Source organism: Anthonomus grandis, chromosome 1 (assembly GCF_022605725.1).
Source record: "Anthonomus grandis grandis chromosome 1, icAntGran1.3, whole genome shotgun sequence".
NCBI lineage: Eukaryota > Metazoa > Arthropoda > Insecta > Coleoptera > Curculionidae > Anthonomus > Anthonomus grandis.
Genome location: NC_065546.1, coordinates 20,519,024 through 20,538,850, shown reverse-complemented (window position 1 = coordinate 20,538,850; position 19,827 = coordinate 20,519,024). Strand labels below are relative to the sequence as shown.

The 19,827-nt window shown below is 33.2% G+C and overlaps 2 protein-coding genes across 10 annotated transcripts in view; one reads left to right on the top strand and one right to left on the bottom strand.

The window, feature by feature from the left end:
* LOC126739490 (nocturnin) overlaps positions 1-4,299 on the top strand; it is a 46,765-nt gene extending 42,466 nt beyond the window's left edge. For all 8 annotated transcript variants that reach the window (XM_050445240.1, XM_050445194.1, XM_050445212.1 and 5 more), the window contains one exon: positions 3,885-4,299. In XM_050445240.1, coding sequence (XP_050301197.1) covers positions 3,885-4,131 — 247 coding nt within the window. In that variant the 3' untranslated portion in view covers positions 4,132-4,299. The remainder of the gene's footprint in view (positions 1-3,884) is intronic.
* The window catches only part of LOC126739413 (H(+)/Cl(-) exchange transporter 5), a 63,978-nt gene continuing 48,445 nt past the window's right edge, over positions 4,295-19,827 (bottom strand). For both annotated transcript variants that reach the window (XM_050445099.1, XM_050445091.1), the window contains 4 exons: positions 13,217-13,483; positions 7,260-7,423; positions 6,991-7,204; positions 4,295-5,078 (listed from right to left, as the gene is read on the bottom strand). In XM_050445099.1, the coding sequence (XP_050301056.1) occupies positions 4,988-5,078; positions 6,991-7,204; positions 7,260-7,423; positions 13,217-13,483 (736 nt within the window). In that variant the 3' untranslated portion in view covers positions 4,295-4,987. The remainder of the gene's footprint in view (positions 5,079-6,990; positions 7,205-7,259; positions 7,424-13,216; positions 13,484-19,827) is intronic.

Genomic DNA, 19,827 nt, shown 5'->3' with positions numbered 1-19,827 from the left:
CAATTATGTCCATTTTTAGGTAGAGAAATTATCAGTTTGACCTATTAAATAAAAAATTATACCTCATTCTGCGTCAACTATTAAATACAGTTGCTCTTCTTTCTTTTGATTAACAATAAGCAGCAATGCTTATAAAAGCGAGATTAAATTCGACATAAGTTTTTGATTTATATTATATATAACTAATCCTTTTTCAATGTTTGAATTCTATATTTGTAGTAGTAATAGTAGCAGTAGTAGCAGTAAGGGTGGTGGAGGCAGTCCCTTTTCGCAAACCGCAGAATCACCCACCCCTACGCCTCCACTTTCAATGCACCGTCTTCATTAACTTGGCCTGTCCCTGTTGCATGTTGTCGAAATCCAGATCTTTAAGATCTTCTCGTTGATGTGAAGTTGCTCCAAAAGTTTTCCTTCTCAGGCGACTCCACGTATCAGATACACCTAGTATGTAATATAAAGTTTTCTTCCCTAGACTGCAATTCGGACAGAGCGGGCTTTTTCTTATACCAGGAATGTATATATGCGTGTTTGACAGTTACACCCATTCAGGATTCTTACCAAGTGTGTGATACCCTGTCAGCTCTTTGCTAGCAGTCGCCTTGCTTTAGAGCCGTCTATATCCGTCTGTTCTCCAATTCTTGTTTTTTCCTAGGGCCAATTATTAAGTGCCTGCGAGATTTATATTTTACTGCGACCGAGATACGGTTCGAGGCCTACAAAAGAGCAAATGGAACTTTGTCTTGCCAGTTTGTCAGCCCGCTCATTACCTTCCACCCCCTGGTGTCCTAAGATTCACCTCAGTCTCACTTCTTTGTTCTTCTTCTTCTTCTACTACTTTAAGTATAGTAAACACCTCCTCTTGGAAAACTGTGGTGTGTTTCCCTAGCGGAAACGATTCTCCTGTGTTCGTTTCCATCCTGTACAGTCCGGCTCCGGTAGAATTAGTGCCCTTCATCCATGATTCATCTATGTACCAGGCCTGGAAACCATTTGGCTCTTTAATTTGGTTCGTCGACCATTCTTCCTTCGTCGGGATTTCAACTTAAAAGCCCTTCTTTAACCTTAGTTTGCCACTGGTTGGAGTGACTAATATCTGACATCTGGATTTCATAATTGGTATGTTCTTCCTGAGAGCAATCGTCATATGGCCTTGCCCTAAGTGAACGTTGCGCCATTCTACGCTATCCTTCATTCTCTTATGCGCCCTAAGTGTTGTTCTCATGGCTCCAGTAATTCCCAAGCAGGTAAGTCTTTGCAGTCTAGTTAGTTTTTGGGCGTTGATGACCTTCAATGCCGCTGTCCACTATACCACGGATCTGTCTAAAGTATTTGATCTGCTGCCCCAAAGTGAGGCTAGTCTGATACATAGTGGTAGGTTTAAAGCCTTTCAAATTCTTCTGAATCACTGTTCCACCGGGTGAGCGGGTGCAAGCCGTGTGCGGGATACACGGCTTGCACCCACTCACAGACTGTGTTCACGAATTTACCCGTGACCATCACTAGTCCATCGTCCGCCTGTGCATAGAATCCTTCAAGTTATATTTTCCTGAGGAGACTGTCTATTACCAGATACCAAAGATGTGGCGAAAGGCAACTGCCTTGCGGGCAGCCACTTTTCAGCCTGATCTCGACACGACCTAGTGTAGCACTGATCTTCCGGTCTTCCAGCGCCGTTTTGACCTACCTGATCAGGTAAGCCAGAGTGTCCCTGGTCAGAAAGGCATGGCAGACTGATTTTGCCCCAACAAATGCTTCTTCCATGCCAAGGAAAAGAGCAATATATTCATCATTGCTCTTTGGTGGCTAGAACAGTCCATTATATACCAGTCCGAAATCCGAAAGCTTCGATTATCATATTCTAAAGATAACATGCTCGGTACTATATTTTAAAGTCCGGCCGATATTTTATTTTACAGATTTGTAATTTCATATCGCTTTCTGCCAAATCATAAGTGGTATTTAAATGTTATATTGTTATGATATGTCAAAATATTCTACCTCTAGACCATAATATATCACCGAATTTTCAGATTATTCAAAATGTTTGGTCGGAGTAATTGCTTGGCTAGCAATATTGTTAACATCCGGTATAGGGTTTAAATTAAGCATTAATTAATAATTTGCATTTTTTATTCGAATTACCGTAATTTTTCAAATATATACGGCTTTGGAGCCCTAATATATTAAAATGTTTAATGATTTTTTCTTATTTATTGCTATTTTGATTAATTCTTATTTAATTTAATGACAAATAATATTTATTTTATATTGTTGTTAAATTTAAATGTTGTTAATTCTAAAAAAATACGAAAACTTTAAAAATACCAAAAGCGTTAAAACTATTTCATTTACAGTATAGCTTTTTCACTGTCTGTTAACATGTGAATTAAAGCACTCGAATAAAAGTCAACTGATTTATTTTACACGTACACACTAGACATAATCCCTTAAGTCACTAGAAATCTTTGTTTACACTTTATTTATTTTCTATTATTTACGTTAATTTAAGAATCGCGCCAATATTCCGACTTGAACTGGTCTTCTAGCGGTGAGGGCTCCTTATATACCCGTTAGACCATTTTTTCCGGATGATTGGCTCATCGCGATAAAAAGAGAAGAGCTGATATATTCGCGGATTTTCCAATATCGTTTCAATAGTGTATGGCCTCTCCCACAACCCAGGAGGATTGTAACGTTTTTAAAATAAAGAGTTAATAAATTGTTTTAAAAACCACATCTTAAAATTTAGTCACTCACAGGAGTTCGAATTCGAAACCATTTATTCTGCCAGATTAATTGAATAACAATAATTTATCAATATTTATATAATTGACATATGGATAAAATAGAATTCTTTCGCGATATATATTAATATAGCGCCGATAGCAATAGATCCCTTTAGATGTAAGACCTTGGAAGTTAATTAATATTGACAAAACAAACAATGAAGAAATTAAAAAAAAGAAAAAAAATAAGTAAGGGAGGAAACATGCAGAATAGTTAACATATTCAATAATAAAAATGTGAGCCTCTGGAGGGGAGCATCGAACAACAACCACCCATCAGGCGCCCTGTGACAATCTTAAAATTTGCTACAATACGAACAGAGTTAATTGGTAATATATAATATAAAGCTTATTATTTTTTTACTAGTCTGTGAAATTAAGTACCAAATATAGAGCAAATACTAAAAACGTTCTGATCCTATATCCTCTAACACTAAATCCAAACATTTTCATATTGGAAAAAATATCAAATATATTCTTATCATCTAAAAATTTCATTTTGTCCATGAAATATTTAAATACGCCAGTAAGAGTCAATTCCGGAGAACTACTCTATATCTTATATTTTTCTTTTAATTCTACATTTTGTTATACTTCCTCCGGACTATATTTTTGCTCCTGCCGATGTTTTCCGTTGCACTTGTTTTATTTCGCTTGTAAGGGCCTTTCTTGTTATTAGGGATATTTCTGAGGTTTGAATGTATGGTATAGAATGCTAAGCTAATCCAAGAGCGTCCCCGACAGCCTTGCCCTCCGACCCTTACTCCCCAGGTAAATTTTGGGACTCATTAAAATGGGTCGGACATACAGATTTTGAATTTGGCATCTTAATTTAAAAAACACCTTCCAGAGCTTATTTTGTCTCAATTTTAAAATGAATCTATTATAAATCTCTTTGACCTTTTCCTTAAACTTACTATGTTTGACCATCAGAAAACTTTTTATATTATCGATTTTGCAACCGCCTGGAAAGTCGATATTTCTCACAAACTACTGAGCCCCAGTCATCAGAAGTAAGCATTTGTTTTGAAATACCTGGAGTTTGTCTAGGTTAATGTTATTAAGTGATTGTTTAAAAAGGCATTTTTTTAATTCTAGGATACCATCCGCTGATAGAGAACCACCCTATACTACCTGGAAAGTCCGCGAAGAAGGTGAAGTCTGTCACACGATAGACTACGTGTTTTACACCAAAAGCAAGTTCGAAGTAGAAGCGGTTTTAGAATTCCCCAGCGGCGAAGAAATCGGCAATGGTAGAGTTCCTAGCATGAGCTATCCCAGTGATCACTTTTCGTTAGTTTGTGATTTTAAAATAAGAACAAACAGTGACACCAGTATTGAGTAAAGAGGAGAGCCCTCTCGTGATTTGTTATTTAGATTATAAGTTGTTTATGCGACTGTAGCGGAATTTGAAGCATCCCCCATTGTGACTTATTTCTTAGTTTAAGGTGTAAATTATAGGTGTATAAAATTATGTTGTAACTTTTATAGGGAAATAAAGGCATAAATGCAGTTTGTAAAACTTTTAATATGCTATATTCGATACAATAATATATTATTCTTATGATCTGAGCATTAAATATTACAGTGACAACATACATATACATAAAAATATACAAGGTGTGTACTCTTACATTTTTTTTAACAGTACTGCTTAAAATATATGCCAGTAAGGGACATTTATTTAACAAACTTTAAAAAATATTATGAAGATTATAATAAGTTGTATTTCCTATCACAATAAAACTATTAAAAATCTATCAATTAATCATAACCTACACACTTTATTCTCTACTCGAGTTTTAATGTTTCAAAATTTAATAAATAGATGCATATTTATTGGCTGGGGAAGACTGTAAATTAAATGAATGATTAAAGGTATAAATTGCATAAAAACAACTATCTACACTATAAACAGAGGCCTTCAAAGACCTCCCTATAAATTAATCCATATACAGAATGTTCGCAAAAGGCAACTCATGCATTTAAGGAACTTTAATATTTTATATATCGCTTTAAAGGTTTAGACGCCTCTTTCGAACAGTCTGTATAAGAATAAGCTGCAACTAATGAATATTTATTGTAAAAATTAAATTACAAAAAAATAGTAGGTAAATAAATAAAATCTATAAAGAATTATTTGCTTTCTAAGTAAAATGTAATAAAAAATCTAAACAGGCAAAAATTGACCTAATAATTGCTTAGTTAAACAGAACCGAATTCGGGTCCTCGTTGTCCATCTGCTTTATATGTCGTAGAACGTCTTTTTTCGTTATTACACCTAGTAGTCTCCTAGAAAGAAAATCATATATGAGCATTGACGTATTAAAATATTCAGTGTAAAATATTTAACTGAAACGACTCATCACTATTTTAGAATATGCAGATGTTTTAAACGAAAACATTATGAAATATTGTTTCAATTCGTTCTACCTACTGTGGAAGATACTTCACAATTAAACTTTCCATATTATACAAGGCGTTTCAGAATTAGATAATGATTGATCGATCCTTGGCGCAGTGTTTATGTGATTTTAAGAATTTTTTGAAAATTAATACTTATAGTAACTTATACAATTTGTTTCATAACTTAAGAATGATTTAATTAGTTATTCTAAGATTATAAGTAATATTCAATACATTTTCAAAATGATTGCCATTGACTTCTAAGCACTTCAAAATCCTGCGTTTTACGGCAATTGATAAGTCGTTGACGTAGATCCTGTGTACTGTTTACCAGTGTCTTGTATACTATTTGCTTCAAATTACCCCAAAAGTAAAAATCAAGTGGTGTAAGATCAGGTGATCTCGCAGGTCAATCCCATGGTCCCAAACGCCTAAACCAGCGGTCATCGAATTTCTCAAATAACTCACGTGTCGCCTCCTCAGTGCAATGAGCGGGTGCCCCATCCAATTGGAACCAGCAAGTGCGATAATTTTCAAACGTTAAATTTTCCAAAAAATCTTCTACTACTGACACGTCGTAAATGAAAAAACTATTTAATTGTCTTTTAGTAAACAAAAAACATTAAAACTGAATTTTTCTTGAAATCCCATTTCCTTAACCGCATGTGGATTTTGATTAGTCCAAAAATGTTGATTTCTTCTATTAAAAAAGCCTTCTCTAGAAAACTTTGCTTCATCTGTCCATATTATTTTTATAGAAAGTTTGGATCCTCTTGAGTGCGTGTCAGAAGTGTCTCACAATATCGAACGCGAAGTTGGTAATCATCCAGTTTCAGCTGATGCACTTTTGAAAATTTAAAGGGATACTATATTGCCGTCCAGAATTTTTTGCACAGAATAAGTTAGGCCTAAATCATCTGCTGCACTCCGGATGGAAGCTTGTGGATATGCGTGAAAGTAGGCTAAAACATTCACGATATTGTCCTCATCAGACTTTACAGGATTGGGTAAACTTGTATCATTTTTAAGTTGTGAACCAAATTGTATAAAGTTATTTTGTATTCGCACAAAAATCAAGTGATCAATCAATAAGAGCGTTTTCGTTTAAGTGTTATTAAACCCAGATTGGGCCATATTCCGAATTAGGCTAGCTATGTCTTTTAAAATTGCGTATTTTACTATGCGTCATCCTGTCCTAAAAACACTACTACACTACTTATAGCAGACACTAGGGAGAACCGTCTTACAACTTAGGAAATTTTACATTAAACAGTATGAGCAATGCTGACAAAGCGTAAAAAAAGTTTAAAAATTCAGCGAAAACAGCATCTTGATATGTGTGAAAATAGTAATAAATACGAAAGCCCTTAAATCTTATTTTTGAGACACCTGGTAACGCTCTTGATTATGACTTTTTAGGCGTTTATTTCTTTTTATTTTCCGTTAAATTGCGAGATTAATTGAGTGATCCCACCTCCATTGTCAAATGCGTTTATATGAGAGAGTAGAGAAATCTAGAGTAATAAACTACGTACGCACATACTTGAACCGAGTGTCAAGTTTTTTTGATAAGCCCGCATTCTAAATTTCCTTTTTTAACATATTCAAGAGAACTTGTACGCCCACAAAGTTCAGTAATTTAAAAAAATACACGCAGCTGTTGCTTTTTGTCACTCGTTAGTGGTTTATGAAAACAAAATACGACTGCATGGATTTTTCACATTTTGGTTGTACTATCGTTATTTAATTGTGAGAAAAAATATAAAAAAAAATTTTCAAAATCCGGATGCTAACTTACCCATTATGTGTGACTAGAGTTTGTCTTAAACCCAATTTTCTAAACATATCCACCACTGTTTCCATCGGAGTCTGGTCAGTAATAGTTATAGGAGCCATATCAAGATACTTCCTCAACTTAAGCGGTGGCGGCCCTAAAGTCTGGACAGGATTGGTGCTGGTAAATAACACCAACGATTGGCCGCATATTCCATCCATCATACGTTTTGCATTGGCTACATTATAATAAATTAATTAAATAGTAAAAGTGGCCTGTTAAACGAACCTTACCAATAGCCAAGGTCAAATCCTTCCTGGGTATAAATCCAACTAAATATTGAGAATCTCTCGAAACAACCACCGGATATCCGTTATGTTCCGTATCTTTTAAAAGCGCTTCTATATCGTCCACAGTCATAGAATCTTGCGTTATTACGCTTAAGCTTTCATTGCGCCTATAAAAGAGGATTCAATTAAGTTATAATAATAATAAGATTATAGATTAGAATTATAGATGTATTTAGGTGCAACGATCGTTCAGATGTCGTTAAGACTCATTTACCTATATTTTTAAATATTGACAAATTAATGTTATATGCAACTTTTTAGGGAAATCAGATTAATCAAATTAATTTATAATTCGTCAAGGGAAGCTTGCCTTGATCAATTGATTGATTTGACAAGAAATTTTATTTCGGATAAGTTTTTGAGTGCAGTTATAGTTAGTATTCAATAATAACAATTTAGTACAAATTTGATAGTAAATTGTTGTTGTTGTATTAAGTATTACGTAATAGCATTTGGCTCTTTTAATTTGTGGTTTGGCGCTTTTTTGTTGTTTCTGGTAAAAGCTTTTCTTTATTTAAATATTTGCGCTCATATGACGTAACGTGCCACTATTGTCCAATCCAATCACCGGCCACGGGGTATCGGTAAGAGGGACGCAGTTCTAAATAAACGCGGCTGCTTTTATTTATAAACTACTCAGCGGCGCGGCGTGTGTAATATTATACAGGATGTTACAAAATTCGGTGCAAATATTTTAAGAACGTATTGTTGGAGTTAAAATAAGACGTCTTTTTCTTATAAACATGCGTCCTAAAATGCACCCCCTCAGAGGTATAGCCCGCGCAAATAGCTTGAAGAAAATCGATTATTTGGAACACCGACTACAGTTATACGTCAAATCTTTTGAGTATTTGCAAGTCCCCATTGTTTAGGATCCTCTTGATATTTTCCTTCCCAAAAATGTTGTAAACCCAATTTGAGGGAAGGATTCAGAGAGCTTACCCTCATGATGGCCCATATCTTATGCCTCCAATATGAAATTTGAAAATCTAGAACACCATCTAATTAGTCATGAAAAAATCTAAAATTATCGTTTTTTTCATTTTTTCGATATAATTAATTTCAAATTCAAAATAATTTTATTTGTCAATAAAATTACAAACATAATTATCAATTTACAATAAATAAACCATCATGATAAATAGGACCATGGCTCAATTATGAAACCGTTAGCACAGGTGCAAACCTGTGTAGAAGGCCCTTTTTTAAAAAAGAATAATAAATAAAAACAACGAATAATAATAATTATTAACCTGGTCAAAGGTCAAGTACTTTTCTTAATACAAATATATTTTTATGTTTTTTTTTAGCAGTAAAAGAAATACCAGGTAGGTAGACGCATAAGGGGTGCAAATGAAAACGTGGCATGTAACAAATGCTACTTGTAAAGGAATTTTGGATGGAGGCGAGCGGATACCAAAGTACTATATACAAAATATATACAGCCATTTTCATGGTTTTTAACACCTTAACTGTGTTTATTCCAAATTATTTCAAATTAAATTAAGCATTCCATTGCTGTTTTCAAAGAGATAATTTTGAATATATTTTTTAAATACTCCTACTGAAAATTGTTTAACATGCTCAGGCAATTTATTCCAAAGTTAAGAGGCTACAAAAACAAAAGGACAAAAGACTTAATAAATTTATAAATCTAGTGTTATACATATGAAGATGATTCTTAAAATTATTTACTAAATATAGAGGCTCTCCAGTTTCTTAAAATTTTATAAATAAATATGTATATGTACATTTTTCTACGATTTTTCATATTCAAAATAAAATTGTTATTTAAATAGGGAGTAATATGATTCCTAAATGGTATTTTGAATGCAAAACGCATACAGCAGTTTTGGAGTTTTTGTATAGAGTAAGCAGTTGTTTCAGTCAAGGAATCAGAAAACAAAACATCACAGTAATGGAGCAAAGAGACAACTAGTGAATTACATAAATAATATTTAATATTAGATAATAAATAGTGTTTTAGACCATATAGTTTTCTAGGTGTATATATGCAATTTTAAGTTTATTTTTGATATGAGTTTGAAATGTAATACCACTGTCAAAATACACGCCCAGATTTTTCACCTCATTGACTACTGATAGCTGAAAATTTCGAATCTGTGCATGAACATTGGGAGAGACCTCAAAAGCACTTTTGCTACAACCCAGTATTATTGTCTAAGATTTGGAAGCATTTAATTTTAAGTTGTGATCCTGTGAAAAGTTATCAATATTTCTTAAATCCTGATTAAACTGAAATTGAGCTATAGGAAGATTTTGGCGTGAAAACGAAAAATATAGTTGGGAATCATCCGCATATTGTAATGTTGAGTGTTTAACACAAGATATCATGTCAGCAACATATAAAGAAAAGAGCAATGGGCCCAAAATGGAACCTTGCGGGACACCCGTAGATACAATGTGGTAACTTTATTTTTCAGTGCAAAATTTCTTATTACGAACTACGCAATGAGCTCTGCCAACTTAATAAGATCTAAAAAAATTTACTGCATCACCAGAAAATCCAAAATAATAAAGTTTTGCTAATAGCATTTGGTGACTTATAGTATAGAAGGCTCTACTAAAATCAACCCAAGACTTGTTAATTCTTTTTTTTTCTTCATTTTTTTTCTGATTTCATTAAGAAGGTTAACCAAACTGGTAGAAGTACTAAAGTTCTTTCTAAAACCTGCCTGGCATTCAGGAATTAAAGAATGTGATTTAATATATGCAAATTTGTTGCTGAATAAATTTTTCCAAGATTTTGGATACTAACGGCAGTATACTTATAGACCTGAGGTCTTTGAATTGCTTTGGATTACTGATTTTTGCTACGGGTTTTATAATTGCCTTTTCCAGATTGTAGAATAAAAATTTTGAAAAATGCAACTGTTCATAATATTAAGTAATGGCTTTAAACAAAAAGGCATACAGAGATGTAAATCTTTTAAAGAAAAAGCGTCGTTACAATTTTAAGTAAATTTTCATTCATATTTGATCTTATCATTTTTATGTGATTTATAAAATTGTATTTTCTCCTTAGATGTTGTATTAGCTGTATTACTCAAATTTGTAAAATAGTTATTAATAGCAGTTGAATCAAAAAACGTATCAGGAAGATCAGAATCCTTGTTACAGCCGAGATTTAAATTATTTGTGTCCCTCCAGAATTCTTTGCCGTTTTTTTGAGATATTAAATTAAAGTAAGTATTTTTTTCACTAGCAATGGCATGTTTGTTTCATGTGTAATTCCTTGTTTGTCTGTAAAATTGCAAGCGTGCGTCAGTTCTTTGTTTTAAATATTTACGGTGGGCTATATATATCTTCCTTTATGAGCAATTTGATATTATTGGTAATCCACGGCGTAAATGGTTTATCGCGTATATTTCTAATTAAAAGAGGCGCATACCTGTTTATTAAATACACTATATTTTTATTGAAAATTTCAATTTTCTTTCTATATCAGGTGTATAATAAATTTGATCCCAATTTAATTGACTTGCGTCCAAATGTAACTATTTATATCTATATTTTTGTAATTTCTATGTTAAATTCGTTTAATGCTATTATTTATTATTCATAGGAAAATCTAATACTAAAAATATCATATTATGTCAGTTATATTTTTTGATATATTTATAGAGCCCGAATTTTTTGTTTTGGAGGTTTGATTGGTTACTATTAGATCAATAAGACTTGAAATGTTTATGGTAAAATTATGTCGTGTAGACTCAGTAATGACCTGCTTTAAATTAAAAAATTTGATTTAACAAAAATTAAAGCAGTCACAGGCTACTTCGTTTTTTGTAATTTGATAGTTTAATCGGGTTTTAAAATGTTTCCCCTTCGGTTATCAGCGATTTTCTCGGAAATGCTTAATTATATTGGAAAAATGCAAGAGGCAAAAATTTTAGATTTTTTCATGGCTAACTAGATGATGTTGCTAGTTCGTTAAATTTCTTATAAGAAACATAAGATACAAGCCATCAGAACGGTAAGCTCCCCTGAATCCTCCCCTAAAATTGATTTACAGCAGTTTTGGGGTGAAGAATAAAAAGAGCACCAAAAAACGGAGACATGCAAATTTTCAAAAGAATTGATGCATAATTCTAATTGCGGTCCCAAATAATCGATTTTCTTCAAGCAATTTTCGCGGGCTGTAGCTCTGATGGGAAGCAATTTAGGATACATGTTTACAGGAAAAAAAAGTATTTTTTAAGCTCCAACAATACGCTCTTAAAATATTTGCACCGAATTTTGTAACACCCTGTATAATGATTATCATAGAGCACTAAGCCTATAAACTGATTAGTTTAATATTAATCAATACTTTTAGACACAATCAAATACAATGTGAGGCACACGGGTTCTATGTTTAATTGAGAGTTAAATTCCTCAATAGCAGTAAGCATAGCAACCAGTTGCCAGGTGCCATTAGATCGCACATGCCCACTTTTTTTTTCCGCGACCTTCCCAGTTTACCCGATATGAATGAGATCTTATGTAAGAAAAAATAAAATTATTAAATACAAAAATAGGATCATGTGACAATTCTGATTTTTTTTATATTCTTTAAAAATATAGTACAGCATTAAATTATAAATTAAAATAGTACCCAGATCAATTCCTCTTTTGTAATTAAGCTATTAAGTACTTTCGTAGGCGCAGATTCAATAGGATTACAATAAAATCGACTCTTTACTCTACCAGTACACATGCTCTAAACTTTGCATAATTCTGTTAATTCTGTTCTCTTACAAAAAAAATTCATTGTGTTTCTGGTTCCTAAAATAATACTTTTCCATTGAACAGTTGGTATCAAGAAAAAAGAATATGTAAAAGAAGTAAGAAGCAGTGAAAATAATCTACAGTTAGTCCCTTATATCTCTCATAAATAGTTAATTCCGCAGATTTCGCTGATTACAAAATATTCTGTTTAATGGAAGCCAACATCGTTTTCTTTTAATAACTATCACACGGCAGTCACGCGAAATTGACCACAATAAAATTAAGTTATCGTATTTTATGTAACAATATGGTAGGAAAATGGAAATCATACGCTCTGTACGAAACACAGATGAGGATTTCCCAATTCGTGCTTTTTATAATACAGAACCAGTGAACTAATATTAATTAAAAATAACTTTTCATGGACGGCTCATTTGCAAAGGAGGTAATGTAAAGGTCTTCCCCGGCAAGTGAGCAAATTTAACTCTACTTAATTTTTTTTGCGGAGTCACTCAACTAATTTACCAATCCCCAAGAAAAGCCTGCAATTTTAATAAAATATTAAGTACATATTATATAAGTTAACAAAACCCTTCGAACTCTATAACACAAAAATACTAACGAAAATGAGGATAAAGTTTTATGGTCCGCTCGGATACTGTGAAGCCCAACAGTTAGTTAATTTACCAACTTAATGAAATGCTCGTTGAACAACCTCAACGAATATTATTTATTTTACTAATTTTTTAAGAATGTATTTGACTTTATTTATCTTTTAAAGTTGAAGTTTGTATTTTAATCTTATGTTAATTATAATAAAATGTATTTCAATAGCATATCGATCGAAATTTGACATACAACATCGATTAATAAAACGAACCCTAAACGAAAATATCGTAAGAATTGCGAAGCATGCAATAAAACATTAACCTTGCGGAAATTGAATTCTTAACTAAACTACTAAATGGCAAATAGCGCAGGCATACTTCTTGAAGATTGCGGGAGCAAATGACACTGCTCTTTTAAAGACTTGATTTTAATTTACAAGGTAGCCTAAAATATAATACTATACTACTTCTACAAATTTAAACATCTACTTCGATTAATTAATACCCACTATTTAAAAATCATCGAGTCGCCATTAAATGATAGAAATAAGTAAAACTTACTTGGGTTGCATTACGTCTGCAGCCAAACTTGTATGTTTGTACTCGTCCTTCGAATCCAAAAACGGATAACCGTTTAGGGCAATATGGGCGTCATAAATGCCCTCTCTGCCCAAAGCATCGCCCACCCACTTGCTGGCCATGGCTGCTGCCATAAGAGGCACGATGTAGCGCACCCCACCCGTTAGTTCGAACATTATAACCACCAAGGAGACCGTCATTCGCGTTACTCCGCCGAGAACTGCGGCTGCACCTACCATCGCATATAATCTAAAAGAGAATAAAAAAATAGTAAATACATAAAGAAAAGTAATAAAAAAAGTCATATATTTTAAAATAAAAAAAAAAAAATGCGTGTAACATTCGCCTTTCTTCGAATCTTTTAGTAAACCATTTGCAGGTACACGATTAAAGACGGAATTTGGTCTCTAATCCGGTGGTCAGATCGGACTCCTAAACCTTACTACACAGTACATATCCCAATACAATTTCCAATACAAATTATTGGAAAAAAAAATCTCGCTGAGTATTAGGTAGGGTTACGAGGACACAGAAAATGTTTTAAATAGCCATAACAACGTTCAACTTTTAATAGGCCATAACCGTCTTCCTGAGGGAACAGGAACACAAAATTCCAATACAAATTAAGAAAAAACTTTTTTTGATATTTCTCTTTCACCAATACTTATTTCAAATGCATTAAAGAATTACATTTCATATTAAAAAACATTAACCATCGTTGTGGTGCCCCCTAATATATCATAAAAATATTTCAACATCTATTTTGTAAAAATAATCAAAAATATTTTTATAAAATAGATCTTAAAACGATTTATAATCTGTATTTGGTAAACGGTTTGACAAAAGGCGCGAATATTTAAAGTTTTTTTTATATTGTTGTGAAAATGTCACGACGTTACTTATTCTCATAGTTTTTGTACTGTTCTGTCCTTACGTTGTAGTTTATAAGTGTATTTTTTAGGATTATTTAGGCCTACTGACCTAATACGTAATAATTATTACAGACGTTCGGGAAAATCTAGTTTTTCTTGTTAAATCGCGCATGTTTGAACGGAAATTTTAATAAGGTTTGAAACTTATAATTAAATTGCATTTAAATATGCATTTTTACGTCTCACCATCTTCAACGGCTTTAAAATTTTAATTTTAGAAAAATGAATATGATTTAGTCATGATAACTAAAACCTAATTATTTAATTGAGAGTATTTAATTTGAGCATATTGACTCCAATAAATATTCTCAATATAAGATACAGATTTTACCGTAAGTATTTGAGAGGAAGAGGGGCGGCATGGGCGCTTATGTGAAAACACATTTAAAGCTCAGAAGTGTTATAAAATCAAATTTATTATTAGGCTGAGGATATCTTAAGGAACTCTTGTTTTAAGTTACGATGTTTAATATTACAAAACCCCGTTTTAGACACTTTCGAGCCTTTCCCTATTATTGGACCAATCTACTCGATTAGACAACAGAAGTAACAGTTTACTAGATCCAATTCTTATAAAGTAATAAGGATATCGTACACTACTTCAAAATTTTTTCTTCTAATAAGATTTCAGATTATAATCGTGTTTTTATAATCTCTTAATCCTTCTAAAGCTATACCTAAAATTACATCCTAACAAAAGTACAAAACAAATTACTAAGACAGAACAACTCACCAATTATTAAGAAATCTTCTGGTGTCAATGAGAAATCTAAGGGACCTAAATGTATATATTATTGGATTTCTCCAAAGCATTTAATATGAATGATCAGCTGCTCCTCGCGAAATTAGTAAATCTACAACTCGAAAAATTCTACGGTTTCGATGTACTCTGAATGAAATACTAACTATGAATGAAATATTTTCTTATATATATGTCGCAGCCTTCTACTGTAATCGGTCATTACATGAAAAGTCTGGCATTTTCATGAAACGCTGCCAAACACTGAAACAGATAACTGTTACGCCGAAAGACTATAAATTTTAGAAGTTACGTGTAACGTCAGCGTGATTCGGCCGCTTGATGAAAACGAGCAAAATTACGTTAGGTGTCCGACTGTATTGGACGTTTCATGTAACGCTTCGAATCTACTTTGCACTTGCTGAATCAACATCAACGAAATAACAAACATACCAACCTCAAAATAAATTTTATTACAAAAATAAATCAATAGAGGCTAGCTACAGTTCGAGAGCAAAAATATAAAAGAAAGTAAAACACGCATATATTAATCAAAGTAAACAAATGATAAGTTACTTATTAAAACACGGCAAGCTATTATGGCACCGACTGTTACAAAGTACGCTATTTTTTTTACAGATACACTTTTTTTTAGTACACTGTTGCTTGCTGGGTTTACACGAACATTTGAGAAAGCCTTGACCACCTGAATTTCATTCATCACATTGAAAGTCGGCAATTTTTTTGCCGAATTGCTCAACATTTTTTTGGCTGCTTCTTCAGTTTTATTTCTAGCTTTGTCGCGTTCCTCAGAGATGTTTTTGCTAGCGGAACATAAATTGCACAGTACTGAAGATCCTTGTTGACAAACTTCAGTAATATTAACAACACGTAAACAATTTTCGCAAATTGCTTCTTCAGATCTTTTTTCCTCCGAGCAAAACACAATATTGGTAATGTCGGTATCTTCATCAGCGAGACTTTCATGTGCATCCGATATTTCCACAACTGAATCTTCTTCGTTATTTATAATTTTCATAAGCTCTTCTTCGGAAGTTAATGTTTTTGCAAGCTCTGAGGGGATGTTACTAGAAGATAGACCAACTTTAGATTCACAGCCTAAAAGTGCTTTATACGGAGACCGTCCTATTGTTCCGTGAAATGAGATATTCTTTTGCCATTGCACAAACTGAAGCCCTACCGACCATCTTTTGCTATTCGTGTCAGACATCTAAGCTCGAATCATGTTCTCAACGTCTTGGTTTGAGCGTTCAATGCTGCCTTGACTCTGGGGGTGTCTAGGACGACCGTGTACTATAATGCATTCAGGCCATAACTCTTTCAATTCAAGTATAACCTTATTTACAAACTCGCGACCGTTGTCGCTCTGGAGAATTTTCGGGGCTCCTATTAACAGAAAAATACTTAATAAGTTGGAAGCAACTTCCTCGGCACGTTTGGTTTCCATTGGTCGTAAGAATACGAATTTTGCGGCATGATCTTGATAATTCATTATCCATTTGAATTGCTTGTCGGGAAGCGATTGAAAATCTATCAGGTCCACGTGCCCTCTTTCATTAAAATCTTTGCTTACAATAGAACGTACTACAATTTTTTGTCTGCCATGTTTCTTTTCATTGCAGCTTTTGCAGCATTGAACAAAAGATTCTATGGCCGGACGTGGGATACTCAATTTATTTTTGAGAGCTACTTCCATTTTAACGCGACCACCGTGCCCTGTTTTGTTGATATAATAATCACATAATTTCTCAAATAAATCTTCGTACGCCACTACAAACTCGATTTCATCCTCGCTTTTATGTTTCTTTATTAAATGTGATTGGTCAGAAATGGTCATAACATCATATGTCTGCAGCAAACAGTATTCGCGCCTTTCTTTTCTTCCTCTAAGACAGAAACCTATTTTAGAAAAAATAGAGAAACAAACTTCAAATAATTAAAATTGTCTTGTGCCTCGCTATTATAGAACCCCCTGTGTAGGTAAGAATAATTTCCTGCGAAAGTACAATGCTTCCCATAAAACTTTTCTAGGAAAAATTTTTTCTAAAAAGCTAACTTTGCCACACTATTGGGCCATCCTGTATACCTAACATTATACGGGTTGCCCCAATAATCCGTGGAGTTTTATTCCCAGAAACCTCTACGAAAGCCTTACACAAAGCTCAAAATTGAAACAGTTATACAGGAAATTGTAGCAGCTAAGCAGAAACCGTAAGTACTTAGCTCATTCTTATAGATTGTTTAGGCTAGGTTTATATCCGGGATTTGCCGGGTTTCTCGTGGACTCGTGATTTGTACAGTGTACACTGTGAATTAATTCATGCTATTACAAAAACATATCCCCACTGTTAGTAGGTACTACCTGCTAACCTATCATTTTGAAATTTTATACACTTGTGTAGTTTGGATAGCAATATTTAGATATACAGGGTGTCCTAATATTCCGTAGACATCGAACTGCCACGTATTTTTGGAATTAAAATAAGTCGATTGGAGACAATTTAACTCTATACAAAAGTGCTTCGTTTGTCCGTTAGAAGGCATCAAAGTTTAACAATAAAAACACAGTTTGATATTTTTATTATATAAAACAAAATCTAATTGCATAGAAAGTAGCCCTTTATTACTGCTATCAACTGTACCAAGTTTCATCAAAATCGGAGAAATTGTTTTTGACTAATGAACAAAAAACGATTTTTTTATAAAAACTTTAACACCCTGCATCTCGAAAACTAAGCTCTAACAGACAAATGAAGCACTTTTGTATAGAGGTAAATTGTCTCCAATCGACTTATTTTAATTTCAAAAATACGTGTTAGTTCGATGTCTACGGAATATTAGGACACCCTGTATATCTAAATATTGCTATCCAAACTACACAAGTGTATAAAATTTCAAAATGATAGGTTAGCAGGTAGTACCTACTAACAGTGGGGATATGTTTTTGTAATAGCATGAATTAATTCACAGTGTACACTGTACAAATCACGAGTCCACGAGAAACCCGGCAAATCCCGGATATAAACCTAACCTAAACAATCTATAAGAATGAGCTAAGTACTTACGGTTTCTGCTTAGCTGCTACAATTTCCTGTATAACTGTTTCAATTTTGTGCTTTGTGTAAGACTTTCGTAGAGGTTTCTGGGAATAAAACTGTTCTAATTTCTTGTAGAATTGCGTTTGTTGTGTCACAATAACACATTTAATTTCCTGTATAACTGTTTCAATTTTGTGCTTTGTGTAAGACTTTCGTAGAGGTTTCTGGGAATAAAACTGTTCTAATTTTTTGTAGAATTGTGTTTGTTGTGTCACAATAACACTCTCGGCCGCCGTCATTTTGAGGTTAGTATGTGAGTTATTTCGTTGATGTTGATTCAGCAAGTGCAAAGTAGATTCGAAGCGGTACATGAAACGTCCAATACAGTCGGACATCTAACGTAATTTTGCTCGTTTTCATCAAGCGGCCGAAGCACGCTGACGTTACACGTAACTTCTAAAATTTATAGTCTTTCGGCGTAACAGTTATTTGTTTCAGTGTTTGGCTGCTGTCGCTGTTTCAGCGTTAGTGAAAAGGCCAGACTTTTCATGTAATGACCGATTACAGTAGAAGGCTGCGACATATATATTACTTATGTTTCTACAGAAGTAACAGGAAATCTGCGAAATTAAAGCATAAACCGACGACAAATAACTCTACCCTTGATTTTATTCGTCAGAAATACAACAAGCCCAGAGTAATATCAAATTTCTTTATCACTTTAAAAAACTCTTCCTTATCAAATATAATAGGCGGGAAAATTTTAGGGCGTTTGATAAATTAGGATTTACGTTTTAATGAAAACTTTCTAAACATTAATTTAAAAAATCAAGTATGCAAAAAAGTGGCACTTTTACACTTTCTATGTTGCGATTTCATATATAGACGTGACAAAAATTAAATACAGAAGATACAAAATGTATGTTGCGGACTGATATACGGACAAAAAAATCGATCATACATCAAACTCTTCACTTAAATAACGTTATATAAGTTAAGAAAATAAATTTACTGTTCCGCCATACCACACCAAGGCTAATAAACTCAACAGGTTGTCTCGTTGAACAGTTTTTGGGTGAGGGGAAAGCGCGGACGAGGCGGAAGTAGTGACGTTGTCTGGCGACCTCGTCTGCCGGGCTGCTCTGTGGTGTACGGTTGTTTTTTTATCTTTTTGCTGCATATTTATGTATTAAAAGACGTTTGAAGTGAGGATTAATGCGTTGTGATTGGTGTATGATATTTTGAGTTTTAAAAACAGACAGTTAAAGTTCAGTGTTTAGTATTCTTTTATATTGGACTCGATTTGGCGTGAAAAATTTAAGTAAACAATATTTGTTAGTTGCAAGAGTGTATTAAATAAAGTAGTGATATTTACATATATTTATTAGTGATATATTATACTGATTTAGAACAACATTCCTATAAAACCCAAATTGAGCATTGCTATAATATGCCTTCATGAGTCTACACACTTATTATGTTATATAAGGACAGAGATTTGAAAGCGGCTACATGTTATCTAAGACAGAGATTGTTCATCAGAATGAAATATCTGAACGAAATATCCAAACAAGAAAGGGGCATTAAAAGAAAATCTACCGCAAACCATGACAAAATTTAAAAAAAAAATGAAGAAAGTTGTTACTTGATGTTATACGTTTATTATTAAGATTATATTTTTTGTATTTGTGTTAATCTTTATAAATATATTGATCTACCATCAGTGTTTGAATGGTACCTACGTATTATTAAACAATATACATATATTCGCATTTCTCTTTTCAAAAAAGGTGCGATTATTTTTAACCTATGAAAATAAACTTAGTAAATTATTGTACCCGATGACAAATATATGACTAAAAT